Genomic DNA, 20,847 nt, shown 5'->3' with positions numbered 1-20,847 from the left:
TTTTTATTTTTAAAGGCCTAATGAATTCCCTCCCCCTTCTTCTCCCCTCCCTTTTTTGACCTCCCCACTTCTCTGCTCCCTTTGGTTTATCCCTTCTGACTTTCTCAGTAGGGTTAGATAGAGTTTTTTATCCCAATGGATAATATAGCTACTCTTCCCTCTCCAGGTTGATTACACTGAGAGTAAGGTTTAAATATTACCTTTTAATGCTCTCTTCCTCTCCTTCTTATAATAGTATTTATCCCCTCCCCTTCCCATGCCCTCTTTGTGTGTAATAGAATATCCTATTTTTCAAATTTAAAAAAATTATGAGTTTTCTTTCTTTCCCTTCTGTTAGTTATTTACCTTTTCATGTTTTTCTTGATTTTTGTGGTTGGATATCGAACTTTCCATTTAGTCCTCGTCTCTTTTGTGCAAATACGTGGAAATCTTCAATTTTGTTGAATGTCCATACTTTCCCCTAGAAGTATATAGTCAGTTTCGATGGGTAGTTGATCCGTGGCTGAAGGCCCAGCTCTCTTGCCTTTCTGAATATCATATTCCAAGCCTTTCGGTCTTTTAGTGTGGAGGCTGCCAGATCCTGTGTGATCCTGATTGGTGCTTCTTGATATTCGAATTGTCTCTTTCTGGCTTCTTGTAAGATTTTTTTCTTTTACTTGAAAGCTCTTGAATTTAGCTATTATATTCCTGGGTGTTGACTTTTCTGGGTCCAGTGAAGAGGGTGATCTATGGATCCTTTCAATGTCTATATTGCCCTCTTGTTGTAGAACTTCAGGACAATTTTGCTGAATAATTTCTTTAAATTCGGAGTCTAAGTTTCTATTAATTTCTGCTTTTTCTGAAAGACCAATGATTCTCAAATTGTCTCTTCTAGACCGGTTTTCTTGGTCTTGTCACTTTTTCATTGAGATATTTCATGTTTCCTTCTATTTTATCAGTCTTTTGACTTTGTTTTATTTGTTCTTGTTGTCTTGAGAGATCATTGGCTTCTAATTGCTCAATTCTAGCCTTTAGGGACTGGTTTTCCTTTTCAATCTGGTCATTTCTGGTGTTCAATTTGCTTATCAGTTCATTTGATTTCTGAGCCTCACTTTCCAATTGCAAAATTCTGCCTTTTAAACTGTTATTTTATTGTCAGATCTCTTCCATCTTCCTCAACATCTCACTTTTGAACTCTTTAATAGCTTGTGACCAGTTTTCATTGTTTTGGGAAGGTTTGGATATGATTACTTGTTTGTACTCCTCTGTTGTCTGGATTTTCTCTGTGTAAGAGTTGTCAAGTGTTGCAACGTTCTTCTTGATAATCTTTCTCTTCTGGGGTTCTTGGCTTGTGATTGTTAGATCCACCCCTTCTCAGCTTTGTCTTCACACTCAGGGTCTGTCTGCACTTTCTAGGCTCCGGAGGGCTCAGGTCTCCTTGTTCTCGGGGTCGAGCCTCCTGGTTGTCCCTGGTCTGCCCCTCTGCCCGAGGCTCTTTCAGCAGTCTCAGGGGCTGCTTCCACAGCCACGTTCCCATCTGCACAGGGTCCCCACTCGAGGTCCAAGCCTGTACTCGAGATCTTTGTACGCACCTAAGTTGGTGTCTTCACCCGCTCCAGTGCTCAGGGAAGTCCGTGCGCGTTCTTTAGCCACTTGGGGTCCTAAGTTTTGCTGCTCTCAGGAACAAACCCTGGAGCTGCCAGTGACCTACTGGGTGACCCAATCCTGCTTTTACTCTTGTGAGCTGGCCTCTGAGTTGTACGTGGTGTGGGAGGTGTGGGAGGGGCTTTTTCCTCTTGCATTTTCGTGAGAGCTGTTTCACCCCTTTATAGCGTGGAAATGCCCCGATTCCGCGTACCTTCAATGCTACGCTGTTGTGGGGTCCCTTCGTTCATCTGGATTCATTTTTATGTCCCCTTGAGGTGTCCTGTATGCTTTGGTTAGGAGAGATTGAGCAGTTGTTCCTTACTCTGCCGCCATCTTAACCAGAAGTCTCCATGTTATTCATTTATAAAAATTTCAACATTGTTTTCATTTGCAGTGTTGTGATCATTGTATAAGAAGTTCACCTGGCTCTAGTCACTTCACTCTTCATCCATTCTTTAAAGTTTTTGCAATTCTTTCATTAGTCCTTATTATGGTGCTGCAATATTACACTACACTAATAAAGCTTAGTTAGTTTAGCTTTTGCCTAATTAGTAGTTGTTTCTTTTATTTCTAGTTCTTTGCTACAACAGAAAGTGCTGCCAGACATATAAAAAAATTTTTTTTTAAACCCTTACCTTCCATCTTGGAATCAATACCGTGTATGGTTCCAAATCAGAAGAGTGTTAAGGGCTAGGCAATGGGGGTTAAGTGACTTAGTACATCCGTCTCTAGGCCAGGCTCCCAATCCACTGAACTATCTTTTTGCCTTCCTACCATACATATTTTTGCATGTATAAAATCTTTTCTTCTGTCTTTTATCTCTTCGAGGTATATACCTAACAGTAGTAACACTAAGCTAAGAGCTAGTGGCACACATAGTTGGGTGACTTTGGAGGTTAATCCTTTTTTTACAGCTTTATTGCAATGTTTCATTTTTACATCACAAGCTTTTTTTAGATTACCCCAACTCCATGAGAGGTCTCTTTTAACAAAGTAAAACAATTAAGAAAGACTAATGATAGTGCCCCCTCATCTAAAAGCACATGCAGCATTCTATTTCTAGCACTCACCCACTTTTCTCTCTCTCTCTCATCCATTTACTCTCTCTACTAATTACCTCCCCACTGTAAAAGAAAAACAAATATGTGTGGCCAAAGAAAACATTCCCTCAATCACTGTATGTAAATTTACATACACAAAGATATGTGTGTATTTCTGTCTTATTCTGTACTTTGTATCCATCACTTTTCTGTCATGGATAGTATGTTTCATCATCATTCCTCTGGAATGGTGAATGGCCATTTTATTAATAATATTTCTTAAAGATTTCAGTTTGTTTTTATAGTCTTAATTATATATAATTCTTCTGGTTTTGCTCATTTCATTTTCCATAAATTTGTACATCTTCTAAATTGTTCATTTTTATAATACTGATGTTATAAATTGTTTTTCAGCTCACTTTACTTTGCATTAGTATGCCTTTTCAGTATCTTTTAAACATCTTATTTCCTCATCTCTTACAACAAAGTGGTATTTCATCACATTCACATACACAACTTATTCAGCCATTCCTTAATTGACAGTCATCTCTTTAGTTTCCAGTTGTGTGCACACATTTTTTTCCATCTCAAAAATAGCAACTATGAACATTTTTGTACATTGTCTGTCTCCTCTTTCTTTGATTTCTTTTGAGTATAGATCGTCTTAGCAATGGTATAATTGATTCAAAGGGCATGTATTAGTTAAAACACTTTATGTGTAATTCCAAATTGCTTTCCAGAATGATTATACCCATGTGTAGGTCCCCCAACAGGACACCAATGTGTTTATTTTCCCAGAACCCTTCCAATATTTTTCATTTTCCTTTTTCATCATATTTCTCTGAGAATGAGAGGAAACCTCAGAATTGTGACTTTTGGAGTTTAGTTTCAACTTGCTTTCCAGAATGACTAGGTCATCCACAGATCCATCAATAGTGTATTTGTGGATCATTCTTTTTATAACATTCTCTCACCTTCTAACAGTTAGAATTTCCATTTTTAGTCATCTTTGCTAATAAGATGCAACCTTTTAATTCTTTTAATTTTGCATTTCTCTCAGAAGTGATTTAAAGCATTTCTCCCCTATAGTTATTAGAAGTTTGGATTTCTTCTTTTGAGAACTATCTGTTCATATACTCAGACCTCTTATCTACTCAGGAAAGACTATTCATTTATAAGAAGCTCTTTTCAGAGCCATAGCTTTTAATAAGTCTTTGCCTTGGTTTTTTTGTTTGTTTGATTTGTCTCTTTCTTCTTTGCACTAAGCCTATAAAGAATTAATAGAATAGGGGGCAGCTGGGTAGCTCAGTGGATTGAGAGCCAGGCCTAGAGACAGGAGGTCCTAGGTTCAAATCTGGCCTCAGACACTTCCTAGCAGTGTGACCCTGGGCAAGTCACTTGACCTCCATTGCCTACCCTTACCACTCTTCTGCCTTGTAGCTAATACACAGTATTGACTCCAAGATGAAAGCTAAGGGTTTTAAAAATAATAATAATAATAATAAAGAACTAATAGAATATATACAGCCGTTGTGCTATCTTGTTTCAAATATTATTGGTTTTTATTAATAACATTTTGGAACCATCAGCAATGGTTCATCTTAGATTTTCTATATGTTCAGTAATTTGGAACTTATTTTAACTTTGCATATTGACAAATTATTTCTATTAAGTTTCCATTAAACATCTTTGCAAGTTTAAAGGGTTGCTGATCTTTATCTCAAAGCTTAAGATTTGGGATAACACTGGGTCGTAGGTCAGTATCTGCTCTAGAGTTAGTAGCTGTGAAGCAGATTAGTCTCATACCAGAGAAATGAAAATGCCACCTTGCTACTCACACATTTGACTGTTCAGGTCTCTGTAAAGTTGATTTTTCTCTTTATTTTATGACTATCATTTTTTTAAAAAAGCTTTTTGAGAATTAGGGAGTTAGATGCATAGTATAGCTCTGAAGCTACTCATTAAATTTATTTTTTAAACCCTTACCTTCTGTCTTAGAATCAATGCTAAGTATTGGTTCCAAAGCAGAAGAGCAGTACAAATTAGATAAATGGAAGTAAGTAACTTTCCCAAGGTCACAGCATTTTAAATAAAAAACCAAACATATTGCTATTATTATGTTTTATAACACCTTTCCTTTCCCCAATCCCCAGGCATTCCTTGTAATATGGAGCAGAAAAGAAAGAAAGGAAAAAAAGACAATTTAGTAAAACTAAACAATATAATAAGCAAATCTTAATACTTTATACAATTTTCCATATTCATAGTTCTCTGTCACATAACTCTGCAAAGGAAGGAAAGTAGATTTTCTATTTCATATTTCGAGAGAGGTATATATGAGGAAGTATGTGTAATTACACAGGATTGGGTTTTATTTTTGTGGTTTTTTCCTTTTATATAGTTAGATATATAGTTTTAATTTTTTTTAAAACCCTTACCTTCCATCTTGAAATCAATACTGGGTATTGGTTCAAGGCAGAAGAGTGGTAATGGCTAGGCAATGGAGGTTAAGTGACTTGCCCAGGATCACACAGCTAAGAAGTGTCTTGAGGGCAGATTTGAACCCAGAACCTCCATCTCTAGGCCTGATTCCCAATCCTCTGAGCCACCCAGCTGCCTCCAGACATACAGTTTTAAATCCAAGGTTGTTTTATTTTTCAAGATCAGTTTTAAGATCTTGGTTTTTACTCAATGTGACCTTTTATGTTTCTACAGATAGCTTGAAGGATAGCAGAAAGGGTTATTTTTAGAGTTAGGAAGACCTCAGTTTAAATTCTACCTTTATTACATAGTAGCTATTTGAGGATGGTAGGTACCTCTCCAAGACTATAGGTTACTGGTGATTTTCCAGTCTGCATTGGTAGAGGGAGTTCTCACCACGGTATCACTCTCATGAAATTGTTAGGTCATTGATCTAATGCTTTATTTCTGAATAATTTAATGTGTCCAGTTTTTGATATTATATATGATTCTGTTGGGATTTTAATAGGAAAAATAATACTTGTATAAATTAACTTTATGCTTTTAAAAGAGTTTTTTATTATGTGCTCATTTTTTAAGTTGTAAAGATTTTGAAGCTATGCCTGTGATATCTCTAGGTTTATTGGGTTGCTTCCTACTATGGAAAAGAAACAACCTGAATTCAGAGATCTATTATTTCCTTTGTAGCCTATTTTTGGTAAAAATCTGTTTACATCTGACTTATGTTCCAGCATAATTCACCAATTCTGGTTTACTGTTGTAACTTAAAAGCAGTTCATTATTATAAAAATACCTCTACACTATCCACATCCAGAGAAAGAACTGTGGGAGTAGAAACACAGAAGAAAAACAACTGCTTGATCACATGGGTTGATGTGGATATGATTGGGGATGTATACCCTAAACCAGTGGTTCCCAAACTTTTTTGTCCTACCGCCCCCTTTCTAGAAAAAATATTACTTAGCCCCCTGGAAATTAATTTTTTAAAAATTTTAATAGCAATTAATAAGAAAGATAAATGCACCTCTGGCCCTCATCGCTCCCCTGGATTGCTGCAGCACCCACCGGGGGCGATGGCGCCCACTTTGGGAATCACTGCTCTAAACGATCACTCTAGTACAAATATTAATAATATGGAAATAGGTCTTGATCAATGACACATATAAAACCCAGTAGAACTGCTCATTGGCTACAGGAGGGGGGTGGGAGGAAGGAAGGGAAAGAACATGAATCATGTAACCGTGGAAACATATTCTAAATCAATTAATTAAATAAAAAATTTTCAAATAAAAAAATAAAATAAAAATACCTCAAAGACAGAAAGAAGGACATGGACTAGGCAAATGGGATTAGGTGACTTGGTCCTTGGACACATAGCTAGGAAGTGTCTGAGGCCAGACTTGAAGCCTTGCTGACTCCAGGCCTGGCACTCTGTCCACTTTATGCACTTCAACCCTCCCCACTCCAAGTATTATTGTTATATTTTAAGTTGGTTTGTACTTGGGTCCAGCTGATCCACACTGTAAAAAGCCTGGACCTTTCTCAAAGAGAAATTATTATACTTCTAGCCCTGTTGAATTCCATTTGGAATAGATTTCCTTATGGGTTGGATATTAATCTGGACCACTGATTCCCAAAGTGGACGCCACCGCCCCCTGGTGGGTGCTGCAACGATCCAGTGAGGTGGTGATGGCCACAGGTACATTTATCTTTCCTATTAATTGCTATTAAAATTTTTTAAAAATTAATTTCCAGGGGGCTAAGTAATATTTTTTTCTGGAAAGGGGGTGGTAGGCCAAAAAAAATTGGTAACCACTGAGAAAAGCTAGATTATTGTTTTGGGTCTCTATTTGCTCAAGATAAGACATAAAATTTTTCTGGGGATATGAAAGCTCTTGAAGGAGGATGAAGAAAGAAACTCAAACTGCATAATATAAATCTTTTAAAAGAAGTTGTAAGTCATGATAATTATTTTTCAAGGCAGCTTAGGTGCTTTATTGGTTAGAGAACTAGACCTGGAGATGAGATCCTGGGTTCTGGTCTGTCCTCAGATATTTCTTAGCTTTGTGACCCTGGGCAAGTCACTTAACTCTAGTTGCCTACCCCTTACTGCCCTTCTACCTTAGAACTGATACTTGTACCAATTCTAAGGCAGAAGGTAAGGGTATAAAAAACAAACAAACTTATTTTTCTTTTTCTCTAAAAGTTTGATTTCTTTCATTGGAGCTCTATGTCTTGATTTAGACTTATATAGAAATTAAATGAAAAAATGGGGAAGAATTGTGGAGATAGATTGCAAAGGAACAGGGGACTCAAGAAAAGGGGAATTTATCACTGTGCAATTTGAAGAAGATTTATTCATGAAATCCTAGATTTCAAATATAATGCAAGCAGTTGTGCACACACATATAACAATATGGGAAACCAATGTCCTAAAAGTATATGTTCTATCAGTATTTCCACGTAGGAAAAATAAATTGAGTTCTCAGCTTTGGAAGTACGAACATATCAGATATTTTTAGAAGTTTCTTACAGAAAATTATGTTTATCTTTTAGGAAAATAATGTTTTACTGCATTTCTATAATCTTCCCTTATAATTCAGGTTATTTATTATTTTTTTAAACCTTTACCTTCCATTTTGGAGTCAAGACTGTGTATTGGCTCCATAGCAGAAGAGTGATAAGGGCTAGGCAATGGGGGTCAAGTGACTTGCCCAGGATCACACAGCTGGGAAGTGTCTGATGCCAGATTTGAATCTAGGACCTCCCGTGTCTAGGCCTGGATCTCAATCCACTGAGCTACCCAGATGCCCCCTCAGGTTATTTTTAAGAGGGTTTTCTTTACCGAATATAGCTGGACCAACTCTTTACTGATGTCCTTTGCTAGACCATTATTCAGCTCATGTTTAGCAATTGTTGATGTCTTGGATCCTCTTCCCTCCATCTCTGTACTTCTTTCTAGTGACCTCATCAGCTCTCAGGTTCAGTCTTCAAGGATGTAAAGTCCTTGAGAGTAGAAAATATTTTACTTTTGTCCCTGTATTTTCAGGACTTAGAATATATTACATGCCTTTATGTTTCCAGTTCTGTATATGTAGCTCTGATATCTCCTGAGCTGTAATCTGTGACATTAACTACCTATTAGACATTACTCCACTGTCCAAAATAGAATTCACTATCTTTTTCCTCCAAGCTTTTAGCTCTTTTAAACTTCCTATCATACCCCAATTATTTTAGTTACCTAGGTTCAAAACCTCAGTGCCATCTTTTATTCCTCATTTTCATGTCTCATATCCATTTAATAATTAGATAGTATTTCTATCTCAACATCTCTCTTGGGTCTACTTCACAAAGTTACCATTCTCATTTAGGCCCTTATTACCATTCACCTGGGCTATTATAGTAGATTGCTAATTGGTTACTTTGCCTTGAGGTTCTTCTGTCCATGTTTCTCTGCCACTTGAACTCCAGTGCCTTTTGGGTTGGTTTTTTTGTTTTGTTTTGTTTTTTTGTTTTGTTTTTGGCAAAGATACCTTTTTTTTTAAAGGTCGTTTAATAGATGAGGAACTGGGGCAATTAAGGTTAAGTGATTTTTCCTAGGGTTATATGACTAGTGTCTGAGGCCAGATTTGAACTTAGGAAGATGAATCTTTCTGAATGTAGGCCTAGCACTATATTTACTCACCACCTACTTGCCCCTAATTCTAGAGAATCAAATGTGGCATTTGGAGCTCTTTTTTAAAACTTAGCTCCACCCCCACTTTTCTGCTTGAATACTCTCCATTACACATTGAACACATGAATACTTTCCATTAACTCTAGCCCTACCTCCCTACTTGCTATTGCTCACATAGGACAGTCCATGGCCCATGTTATCTTTTTGCACTAGATATATCCTTTGTGTGGTATGCTTCTCTTTTCTTATTTCTGCCTCTTAGCACCTCTGGCTTCCTGTAAGACATAACTTAAATTCTACCTTCTGCAGGAACCCTATTCTGGTCCCTCCAGTTGGCAGTGCCTTCTCCAAGTTTTCCTTGTATCTGCTTTTTATGTGTTTTGAATTTGCCTAGGTATGTATGAGGGTATGTTGTTTAAGAGCCTTTTGTTTACTTGAAACATTTCAGAATTAGGTCAAAGAGAAAGAAAAGGACAGTAAATGCTGGGAAAAATAGCACCCAATCCCAGCTAAAGGGAAGAATTATTCCTCTTGTTTGTTGAAAAGTTACCAAACCTGGCAAAAAACTGGAAAACGAGGGTATGCCCTTCAATTGGGGAATGGCTGAACACATTGTGGTATCTTTTGGTGATTGAATACTGTTGTGGTAAAAGGAATAATGAACTGGAGGAATTCCATGTAAACTGGAATGACCTCCAGGAACTGATGCAGAGTTAAAGGAGCAGAACCAGGAGAACATTGTACACAGAAACTGATACATTATGGCACAATTGAATGTAATGGACTTCTGTACTAGCAGCAATGCAATGACCCAGGACAATTCTGAGGGATTTATGGAAAAGATGCTACCCACATTCAGAGGAAGAACTATAGGAGTGGAAACAGAAAAAAAAACAACTGCTTGAACACATGGGTTGATGGGGATATGATTGGGGATATAAACCCTAAATGACCACCCTAGTGCAACTATCAATGATATGGAAATAAGTCTTGATTGATGACACATGAAGAAACCAGTGGAAATGTGCATTGGCTACGGGCTGGTAGGGTAGGGAGGTGAAGGGGAAAGTAAGTACATGGATCATGTAACCATGGAAAATTTTTCTAAAAAAATAAAATTAAAAAGAAAAAAAAGAAATTACCAAACGATTATTTGTTCTTAATAATAGGAATGTAAAACTGTGTTATTTTATAGATTGTTTCCCCCCATTTTTTCCTTCTCTTAATTTAAATTTTTCCCTGATAAAGAACTACATATTGCTCACATCTAAACAAGTAAGGAAGGACGGTGAGAAGGCTAAATTTTTTTTTAATGTCATTTTATAGCTGTGGGGAGGGAATCCTCTGTTCTGCGTTAGCTGCTCTGGTTAATACAAATTGAATTTTAGTTTGAAGTGCTAGATTTTATTCCATTTCAGAATTTTGGATAGGGCTATAAAAAAATAGGTGGCTCTCTTTTTAGTCCTTACCTTCTAGATTAGAATTGATACTAAGTATCGGTTCCAAGGCAGTAAAGGCTAGGTATTTGGGGTGAAGGGACTTGCCCAGGGTCACCAGTTAAGAAGTTTCTGAGGCCAAATTTTGCCCATGTGCTCTCAACTCCAGACCTACTCTAGCTACTAGCTGCCTGTTCTGAATAGTTCTTATTATTAAAATTTTCAGTTTTCAAATTATTTTGAAAATAATGTCCAAATACTAGGTGATATTATTTCATAGTGTAAAAGGGAATTTGAATTCTTTGTTCTCTTTGAGTTTATACTTGTGAAAGAGAATCCTTTTATGCTCTTTGTCTAGTTGGAGCTAACACTTTAGTTATCACTAACTTAAGTACCTCACAAATTGTGAAGACAGAATTAAGTCTCCTTTGTCCACCTTTTGATTGAATGAGGAGCTCAGCAAACCACTTAGTAAATTCACACCCTCAGAAAATCATCCAGGAATCTGTGAACCCTTTTGATAAGTATTCACCCCTCCAGAAGGTGAAAACTGGTTCCCAAAAACACTGCCCCCTGAGCATTGCTAGACAATTTGGAAAACAAGAACCCACTATAAAGGCTCTGAATTTCTGGGGCTAAAAAAGTAAACTCCAAGAAGGAAGTCAGCTTCAAGAAAGAGTTGGACTTCAAGAGGGAAGTTAGCTTCAAGAAGAAGGTCTGCTCAAGGAAGGAAGTCAGCCTCAGGAATCACCTTCAGCTCAAGTCATCTTGATCTTCCTCTTGGAGGGAACTTGGGTGAATGGATAGCTGGCTTTCTCTTCCTATCTTCTGGAAAGAGTTTAATTCCAGTTGAAGGTCAACAAGTCCTGGCTAAGTTGAGCACCAGAGCAATATTTAGTTAGATACGCTAATGTCTTCTCTACTCTTTTGTATTTCTCTACTTTCACTCTTTCCACCCCTTTTGTAAATAAAAGCTATTAAAGGTCATTTTGACTTTAAGCATTAATACTTTGAATTGGTGACTATGATATTTATAATTTTCATATATTTTAGTCAACCATTAAAATTTAATTCTTACAATAGACAGGAAACTTTAATTTCCTAGCTTTCCTGATTTTTAGAATTGCCTTGTTTATTTTTCTTAAATGAATTTTATTTTCTGGAATTATTTGATTGACTGCTAGAATTAGTTTACTTGATTGTGGTTCTCCTTCTGCCTCCTTCTCTCCATTAAGGCACAGAATGTCAAGGATGGACTCTTAAATCCTTTTGTGTGGAATGACAGATTTTTGAGCATGAGTTTTTTCAAGCTCTTCATCTCAAGGTCAAAACAGTTATTGTTAGTAACTTCAAAAGATAGCATGTCAGAATGAAATCTCATGTGATAAGGGCTACAATATATTTTAAGCTGTATTCTTTGAAAGGAATAGAATCTTTGGAATCAGAACTGGAAATCAAAGTTCTTGTTGGGATCTGTGTTAAGGACTTGGCTCTGTAAATAGTCCCAAAATGAATGTTGGTACTTACCATGCCTCTGAACTCTGGTGATTTTAAACAAAACATTTCATCTTTCTATTTCTAATCCATTAACTGCAATTCATAGCCATTTGCTATTGTCTTTGGGCTGTAAACTATGAATCACATGGAAATAATACATTATATTGAGGGAGTAGTGATTATGTGTCCTGAGGTTTATAGAATGTCCCCAAAGTTTAAAAAGGAATTGGAACAGTATGTTTTTAAAAATGTTAACAAAAAGAGTTATGGTACCTGGATGGGGAAATCATTTTGTTCATGGACACTCCCATTTCCTTCCCCACCCCCTCTTTATTTATCCTTACCTTAGGCCTTAGATTTGATATAAGTATCAATACAAGGGCTAGGCAATTGAGGTTAAGTGACTTGCCCAGGGTCACAACTAGGAAGAGTCTGAGATCAAATTTGAACCCAGATCCTCCCAACTCCAGGCCTTGCTCTCAATCCACTGAGCCACCTGGCTGTTCCTTCCCACTTATTACCTTTTAAATCACAGTGTGAAGGTGCTCTAGTCTGCTGGCCCCTGACCACATTCTCATCTTTGTCTCAGCATCAGCCTGTGAGGTGCAAAAGTTATTATTAGGGAGGAGAAGAGCAGTTATGTAAGTCAGTCATCCATTGGTCAGAAGTTTGAGCATGGAGTTATAATGTTAGGATTTTTTAGTAATCAAACTGTAGGTAATCCCTTCTGTTTTATAATCAATAAGAAGGGATCAAAAGGAAATGTGAGAGGTACTAACCCTGGGAGTTTAGATAGGGAAAGTAGATAAAGGTTCTTTCTTTCAATAGCCTCCTCTGATCTTGCCTCCACCATCATTTCTGCCCCAAGATCTATCTTTGCTTAAGATTTCAGTTGTCCCTCTCTGTAAAATGGGTAGGGTAGCATTCTTGACAAATTCTCAGTCTAGGTATAAAAGGAAACAAGCACTGGCTAGGTTAGTTCACTCACATTGGGCTCATTTTCCCTTGACCACTTATCCAGCACCTCAAACATTCACTGGGAAAGTTTATTTTCATCCACATTCATCACAAGCCCTAGTGCAGACCACTGATTCCAAAGCTTTCTTTTTCCTATGTGGTCCATGAAAAACTCTGACCTTGCTTGAATCTCTTGGAATGGTCCTCCTCAGCCATTTTGCTAGACTCTATGACCTTGATTGGAGTTCTGAAATTGGAAACTAATACTCAATAAGATGGCAGACAAGACTTTTTGGGAAAACCTTGACTTATTGTAGAAAAACCATTCTTGCTGTTTTTTTTCTCTTGTTTTATTTTTTAACTCCTTTTCAAAAGCACACTTTCCTCCTGAAAGATAGGTAAGATATTGCATATCATAAAGATTTCTAAATCTTTCCTATTTTAAGTAAACTGAAGTAAAAATTTGAAACACCATAAACTGGAAAGTAATAAAATAGACATGTTATATATTACAGGGCAGCATGGTAAATACTGAACCTAGCATTTGGTGTTAGAAGACTTGGGTTTAAATCCCACCTCTGACATGTAACCTTGGGCAAGGTCAGCACTAACCCACCCTGGACCTTAGGTTTCTCATCTATAAAACAAGAGCATTGGACTAGGTGTCCTTTGACATCTTTTCCAGCTCTCAATCTATGTTCAAATGACTAGATAAGATCAATCAATGAAAAATCTGTTTAAGAAGGAGATTCTCTGTAACAGTACAGAATTGGCATGGATTACTTCTGTCTCTTTTTTCCTCTTCCTAATTCCTTTGATAAACTAAGAAAGTGAATAGAACAGCCAGACAAAAATTGTACTTAACAGTTAAGGAAGCTACCTACTCTTTTCTGAGCTCAGTAGAGGTAGATAATCCATAACTTTATGTCAAGTAACTTACAAAGACAGGGAATATTTCTTAGTGTCTAGTTGTTCGTTTGTTGTTGTTGTTTTTTTTAATTAGAGGAAACTGGGTTTTACTTAAAAAGACATCATTTAAGAAAGTGGAGGTCAGCAGGTAGACACCAATGCATGTTATCTAAAAAATATTAAAATACCTAAAGGGAGGAAGGGTTCTCATGAGTACATTGTATAGTTGCACAGAACATAAAGTTTATAGTTGGATTATAGTCTCCATGATTAAGGGAGTACTCACATTAGTGATGATATGGGTCCCATGAAGTTTCAGAATATCAACACTTTAGAGGGCTTATTTCTCTTAAAATTTATACGTTTGTTAGTTTGGTTTGTTTTTTAAAACCCTTACCTTCCATCTTAGAATTAATACTGTATATTGGTTCCAAGGCAGAAGAGTGGTGAAGGCTAGGCGCAGTGGGGGATAAGTGACTTGCCCTGGATCACATAGCTAGGATGTATCTGAGGTCAGATTTGAACCCAGAACCTCCTATTTCTAGGCCTAACTTTCCATCCACTGAGCCACCTACCTTCCCCCCTATTTTATGGTTTTTAAAGTTCTGTGGTAAGGGAATTATTACAAGTTTGGTTTTGTGGGTTTTTAAAAACTATTTGAGATTGCTTTAAATTCCAAAAGCTATAATCTTTAACTTTTTGCCATTGATAGATGGCTAAAAAGTGAATTCAGTGAGAGAGTAGGAAAATTTCTAACCTTGAGTACAATGGCTTTAATCTGTTTTATTGTTTGTTGGCCAGGACTTTGTCTCATTGTATCAGGACTTTGAAAACTTCTACACAAGGAACCTTTACATGCGAATTCGAGACAACTGGAACCGACCAATCTGCAGTGTTCCTGGAGCCAAGGTGGACATCATGGAAAGACATTCCCATGACTATAATTGGTCATTCAAGTGAGTATAAATTAGGGATGATTTCCCAGATCATAACTCTTAAGGTGAAGAGCAAAATAAACTTAATTTTAGAGACATTCTATAATGAATTGAATGAAAGGGTTTTTTTTTTTTTGTGGTTTTTTTTTTTTTTTTGAAACTTAATTCCCACTGTAAACCTACAGGTTTCAATGAAAATAAGATTTAAAACTGTTGAGTTTCAAAAGTTCTTTTCTGAAATTTTACATTTCTGTTACATTTAACTTTGTTGGAAGTAAAGCCCTAGTCAACATTGTAATATATATGTATGTTATATATGTTGTGTTGCTTTGTGAGTATTGTTTGGCCCTTCAATCAAAGCCAACTTTATGCTTCTTACTGTGATCAAATGTCTGAATTTTTAACTGCTCTTAAAGGGTTATAGTAAGAATGCATGGAAATGTTACCAAAAAGAAGGGGAAAAAATCTGAAAAATCAATTCATAGTGTATTAAGTGCTTTAAGTGCTTTAAAATTTACATTTGATATAGAAAGTTTTCAAGTAATTTGCAGACTATAAGCTGAAGCTTTTTTCCCCTCCTTAACATGTCTTAACATCTGATGAGCAAAAATTCTATCTGAGTCATAAAATCTTAGTGTTGAAAAAGATTTCAATAGTCTTAATTCAATATTCATGTACAAGAACTCCCTCTATGATATTAATGAAAAATGGCTTTAAGACCAAAAGGGATAGAAAATTCATTACCTACTAAGGGAAGTGGGTTCATTTAAAAACATCTCTAATAGTTAATATTTTTTTTCCCTTCTGTGCAATTTCTATCCACTGTTACAATTGTATTTGCTGCCAAGCAGAACAGGTCTAATCCTTTTCCCACGTATCTACTCCAGTGCTTGAGCTACCATAGCCACTTATCCAAGCTAAACATGTCCAGTTCTAAATTCTCCCCTTAGTTAACTAGTTCCTAAAAGTGTGTCTAAACAGCATTATATTATCTATAATTGCAAACAATTCATAGTTGGATTTCGAATAAAAAGGAATATTCCTTTTAAAGCGTAAGACTAAGCTTTGTTTATTTACTACAGGTACTGGCAGGTTTTTGTACCATGACTGTATTTATTATGAAAAATTTTTTTCCTTTTCCTTATGAATGCCATTGACCATGTACTACTAAAACACAGGTACACAGGAAATATAATTAAGGATGTTATCAACATGGGCTCCTACAACTATCTTGGATTTGCGAAGAACACTGGCACATGCAAGGAAGCAGCAGCCAAAGTCCTGGAGGAGTATGGAGCTGGAGTATGTAGTACTAGGCAGGAGATTGGTAAGCTTAGCCCCACGGTTACATTTGTAACTGAAGTTAGGAAATTTTCATTCATGGAGTAACTGAATTCAAATTATGGCTGTAAATTTCACATAGTCAAAACATTAAAACTTCCGTTTGCATCATATAATGTTTGGTAGCATAATATGATGTAATGGGCACTGGGTTTGGAGTCAAAAGGGCCTGAGTATTCATTCAACAGACATTTTTTATTAAGTATCTGTTATGTACTGGGCTCTTTAAAATATTATTAATACTCCTTTTTTTTTCCCTTATGAAATTAGCTAAGTCACTTAATGCCTGTGGAACTTATTTGTATCCTTTGTAAAATGAAGAAGATTGGACTAAATTATCTCTAAGATCCCTTTAGGATTTAATTCATATGAAAAAACCCAAAATCTTGATTATGAAATTTAGCAGCCTTAGTTTTGACTTTCCCTCCCTATTTTAAGTGTCCTTGCTAAGTGACATTTACTAGTTGCTTGAATATCAGAAAAAACTATGAGTGAAAAGATAGCTTTATACAAAGAGGGACTTTTTGGAGATCAAATTTAGTTTTTATTTTAGAGACAGAACAAAAGAAAAACCTGTCTGCTTTTAAAAAATTGGTTGTCATGAATGCTATAGGGACACTTTGCCCTACTTTGGTTTTATAGCATCATTCAACTTTAAAAAATTATATTTGAACTACAAAGTTTACATTGAACCAGTATTGACTAGTGCTGCTGCTCTGACTCTTTTCTCTTTGTAACATTTAGCCTCATATGGTTCTTTTGGTTAATGGTAAATGTTTTAAGAACATTTTTTGTTATTTTTTTATGGATTACATTAGTCCTATGACTCTTTTTTTGTTAATGGTAGATGCAAAATTCACTTCATAGTCTTTAACTGTGAGTAAACAAGCATCCACCTAGAGAAAGTATTCAATTCCTTCACTAAAGTAGACCGCAGTAAAAAGTAAGCTGAGCTGTCAGACACGTTGAATTTCTTTTGGACCTTGGATGATCTTTCTTGGGAGAGGGAGGTACCCTAAAGATCCTTGAATTTTCTGACAAGTGCTGTTAAAATATAAAGATCTTATAATGTGATATTCAGCATCAAAACTTTATTTGTCCTGATCATGTGTGTAAGGAACATTGTTTAGTAATTGCTTGTAGTAAATATTAAGCTATGTAGGTTATTCAACAAGCAGTCAGCTGCCTATTATGTGCCCAGACAATACTAATTTGTTTTTCAAATTATGAATATTTAAATAACTGTTTTTTAAAAATAAGTTATCATTATGCATAACCCTCACCCTTTTAAAATTCCTAGTCTACGAAGTTATTCCCTTCTTGGATTAAAACTATAAATGATTAAGTCTGGAAAGTTTGGGTTTTTGAAGCTATTCATTCTTTGTACAGGAAACCTGGATAAGCATGAAGAGTTAGAGAAGTTAGTGGCCAGGTTTTTGGGAGTGGAAGCAGCCATGGCATATGGAATGGGTTTTGCAACCAACTCAATGAATATCCCTGCTATTGTCGGCAAGGTAAGACAATAATAACTCATCTGTTCTAGACTGACTGTGATTATTTCCCCTTGATTTTGTTAGAAACATAAGACAAAATAGGAACAGCTGTAAATTTCAATTTTGGCTGGGATTACCATGCATCTCAACCAGACCTAGATGAAGTGGTTTTCATATTTCAGATAAGCTTTGAGTAAACCTATGACTCTATTATCTTAAGATTTTAAACTTTATTGCTATATTTTTTTGTAGAAGTTTATTTTGGCTTTTGACTTCTAACTAAAAAATAATTTTAAAGGACTTTTCATTTTATGTAGAAGATTCTTGATGAAACTCCTGTTGTCTTCACCGCATTGAAACTGGCATGGCTATGCCAGCAATCTCTACCAAGTATTACCAATCATGGTAATATGTTTGCCTCTGACCTCTGACAGAGTATGTGTTTGCTGTGTTAGGACCAACCTAATTAATTATGGAGTTTGTTACCAAAATGTTGCTCATCATTTAAATTTTCTTTTTTTTTTGCCAGGTCATACATGAAATGGACAAAAATACAAAATGAACATCGGTCCAATGCAGTTGATTATAAAAAAGGGGTTAATGGGGCTTAGACAGTCTACAAACACTAATTTAAATGCCTATATTTAATATATTATTTGTCCAGTGACTAAGGAGTTGACATGAAGGAACTGAACCATATCTGTATTTCCAATTTTTTCCTGTAAATGAAAGTAGGAGACATAAAGATCTTTCAACTAAATGAGAAGATAACTTGCAGTTTTCCCCCAAAGAAGTGAATGCAGAGGCAGTATGGTTTAGTGAATAGAGCTTGAAATAAGGATGACTGAGCTTCAAATCTAGCCCCAGATAATTTCTAGCTGTGTGATCCCAAACAGTCATTTAACTTCCCCTTGTAAAATGAGGAATTTGGACTTTCTGGTCTTAAGACATCCTTTCCAGATATAAATCTATGATCCTATGATTAAATGAGGTATCTAAGTTGGTACCCAATAAGAAACAACAATTTATTATAGAGTACTTAATCTTATTGATCATGAAAAAGTACTACCAAAGAGACCACCACAAAGATTATTATAATACAATTGCCAACATCCCTTGTACAATGAAGTGGTATAATGGATAACATACTGATTTTGAGATTAGGAAATCTGGGTTCAAATCCTGTGTTTACCAGTTATTTTTAAAAATATGTTTTATTTTAACATTATCATTATTTCCAAATATACCCCTTTCCCTGCTCTGCCCCAGTGGATCATATAGTATAACAAAGAATTTTTTATTCATCTAAAGAATTCATCAAACTCAACCAACAAACATACTGATAATGCATGAAATGTTCCACATTCATAATCTACCATTTTTATAATGAAGAGAGGAAATCCATTAAAGGAAGAACAACAAAAAAACAGTTTAGAAAACCATTTTTTCAAAGACCTAAGCCACACCATTCTGAAAGCATTTGCAAATGAAGTTAGGATGATAGATTTTCTTTTATTTTTATACATTCTTATTTTTATCAGTGATATTGAAGCATTGCCATCTCAGTGCCCAAGATACTATGTGGTGAAATGTCAATGGCACTTAAAGGTGAAATAGAAAAGAGTAACAGAACCTAGCAAGATATGAAAGAAATCTGTGTTTAATGTGGCATAATTTTTGAAGCTAAGGAATTTATTTTTTTAAGCTATTTCAAAGGAGAAATTCCAAAAGAAAAGGAAAGGGCATCTCCCTCATTTACATCTTGCCATTGCTTTCAGGTTGAACTATTGTCCAGTTGATGGGCATCTTATTTACTTCCAGTTCTTTGTTCCTAGGAAAATGGTTTATAAATATTTTGGTGTTTATTGGATCTTTCTTTTCCTTCTCCTTACATCCCTCCTCGCTCACCCTTTCTCTTTCTAGCATAATTCTAAATTGATTTTCAGAATGGCTGGACTAATTCATATCTTGATCAGCATTACATTATTGTAGTCCCTCTCACATTGACTTGGTGTTGTTGGTTTTTTTTTTTTTTATCATTTTTGCAAATGTACTGAGTATGATGTTTTGATTTCCATTTTTCTTATTGGCTATTTGGAACTACCTTATAATAGCTCAATTCTAAAGTAAAAAATATCAGTAATATGCTGGGAAGTTTTCACTATTAACTTATATCTTCTTTTGTTCTGTTCTTACCCTTTTGCTTTTCAACAGCAAATATCATTTTGGAAAACCACAAATAAGGAGTGGCAAATTTTAATTCTAATAGTTCTCAGACATCTAGAATTAATCTTTCATTGTGTGTTTAGCTGAAAAATTGTGTCTCATGGTAAAAGTGCCTTCAACTAGAAGGGAGAAGATTGGATCTAGCCTCAATTATTTCTCTAACTAGTTGTATGACTTTGTACAAGTCAGTCACCTTTTTAGGAACTCAATTTCCTCATTTATGAAATGAGGAATTTGAATTAGATCCTCTTGAATGTCCCTTCCATTTCTAATTCTTTTTCTTAGTACTTTCCATAGTGGAGGATTAGTTGAATATGTTATCCTGCCTCTGAAGAAACTAGTTTCTTTTTTATCATCTGGTTAAAGTATCATTGTAAAACTCTAAAAGGCCTCTCAAGGAATTTAAGAAATCAAGAGGCAATATAACATATTGGAAACTGATTTTGGAGTCTTTGGACCTGAGATTTGAATCCTACTTTAGATGCTTAATTATGTGACTCTGGGCAAATTTTTTGAGCTCTGAATCTCAGTTTTCTCACTTGTAAAATGAAGGATTTTAATTAGATGATCTTTAAAATTCTTTCTATCTTTAAATCAATCTTCCTAATTAGAAAAGAGAAGGAAAGCTAAAAGAAGGATATGTTGGACATACTTCTTCCCTAACTGGTCATAAAAACTATATTGTCATTAGGGTTTTTGATATTGTTAAAAAAAAAGATAGTATATTTTAATAAGATAGAGAGAGGGTGGATTTTACAAATAATTCATTATCTAGAGGCTTTGAAGGAGTGGCTTAAGAAGTTTGGAATATTCATTGCACCTACAGTTAAGGCCCATCAGAAACTGGCCAGTTTTGAAATCAGAAGTAAAAGATACTTGCTTCTGAGCATTGAACAGAAAGTCCAGTACCTAGTTTCTAGGGATATAAAACAACAGGATTATGTAGCTAGGCTTGGTTTAGGCTGCAACGTTAGTTTAAAGCAGTGATGGGCAAACTTCTTAAAGAGGGGGCCAAAGGAAAGGAAATGCTCATCTGTCAGTCTGTTTCTAAGGCAACTCTTCCGAAGTTTCATTGTATTGTATCCTACTCATTGTATTCATCAGATTAGGAATAATGTCTCCTCTGGATAGAGGATTTCAGGGGGCTGCATCTGGCCTGTATCTGGCCTGCATCTGGCCTGCATCTGGCCTGCAGGCCATAGTTTGCCCATCACTGGTTTAAAGGAAATA

The 20,847-nt window shown here is 35.7% G+C and overlaps 1 protein-coding gene across 1 annotated transcript in view; it reads left to right on the top strand.

Annotated features, from left to right (window-relative positions):
• SPTLC2 (serine palmitoyltransferase long chain base subunit 2) overlaps positions 1–20,847 on the top strand; it is a 149,575-nt gene that overhangs the window by 47,056 nt on the left and 81,672 nt on the right. Inside the window, exons 3-5 of the mRNA XM_044664963.1 lie at positions 14,424–14,578; positions 15,736–15,884; positions 17,288–17,412. Coding sequence (XP_044520898.1) covers positions 14,424–14,578; positions 15,736–15,884; positions 17,288–17,412 — 429 coding nt within the window. The remainder of the gene's footprint in view (positions 1–14,423; positions 14,579–15,735; positions 15,885–17,287; positions 17,413–20,847) is intronic.

Source organism: Gracilinanus agilis, chromosome 2 (assembly GCF_016433145.1).
Source record: "Gracilinanus agilis isolate LMUSP501 chromosome 2, AgileGrace, whole genome shotgun sequence".
In the NCBI taxonomy this organism is placed as follows: Eukaryota; Metazoa; Chordata; class Mammalia; order Didelphimorphia; family Didelphidae; genus Gracilinanus; species Gracilinanus agilis.
The sequence above is the reverse complement of the archived record's forward strand: the minus strand, read 5'-3'. Positions and strand labels throughout refer to the sequence as shown.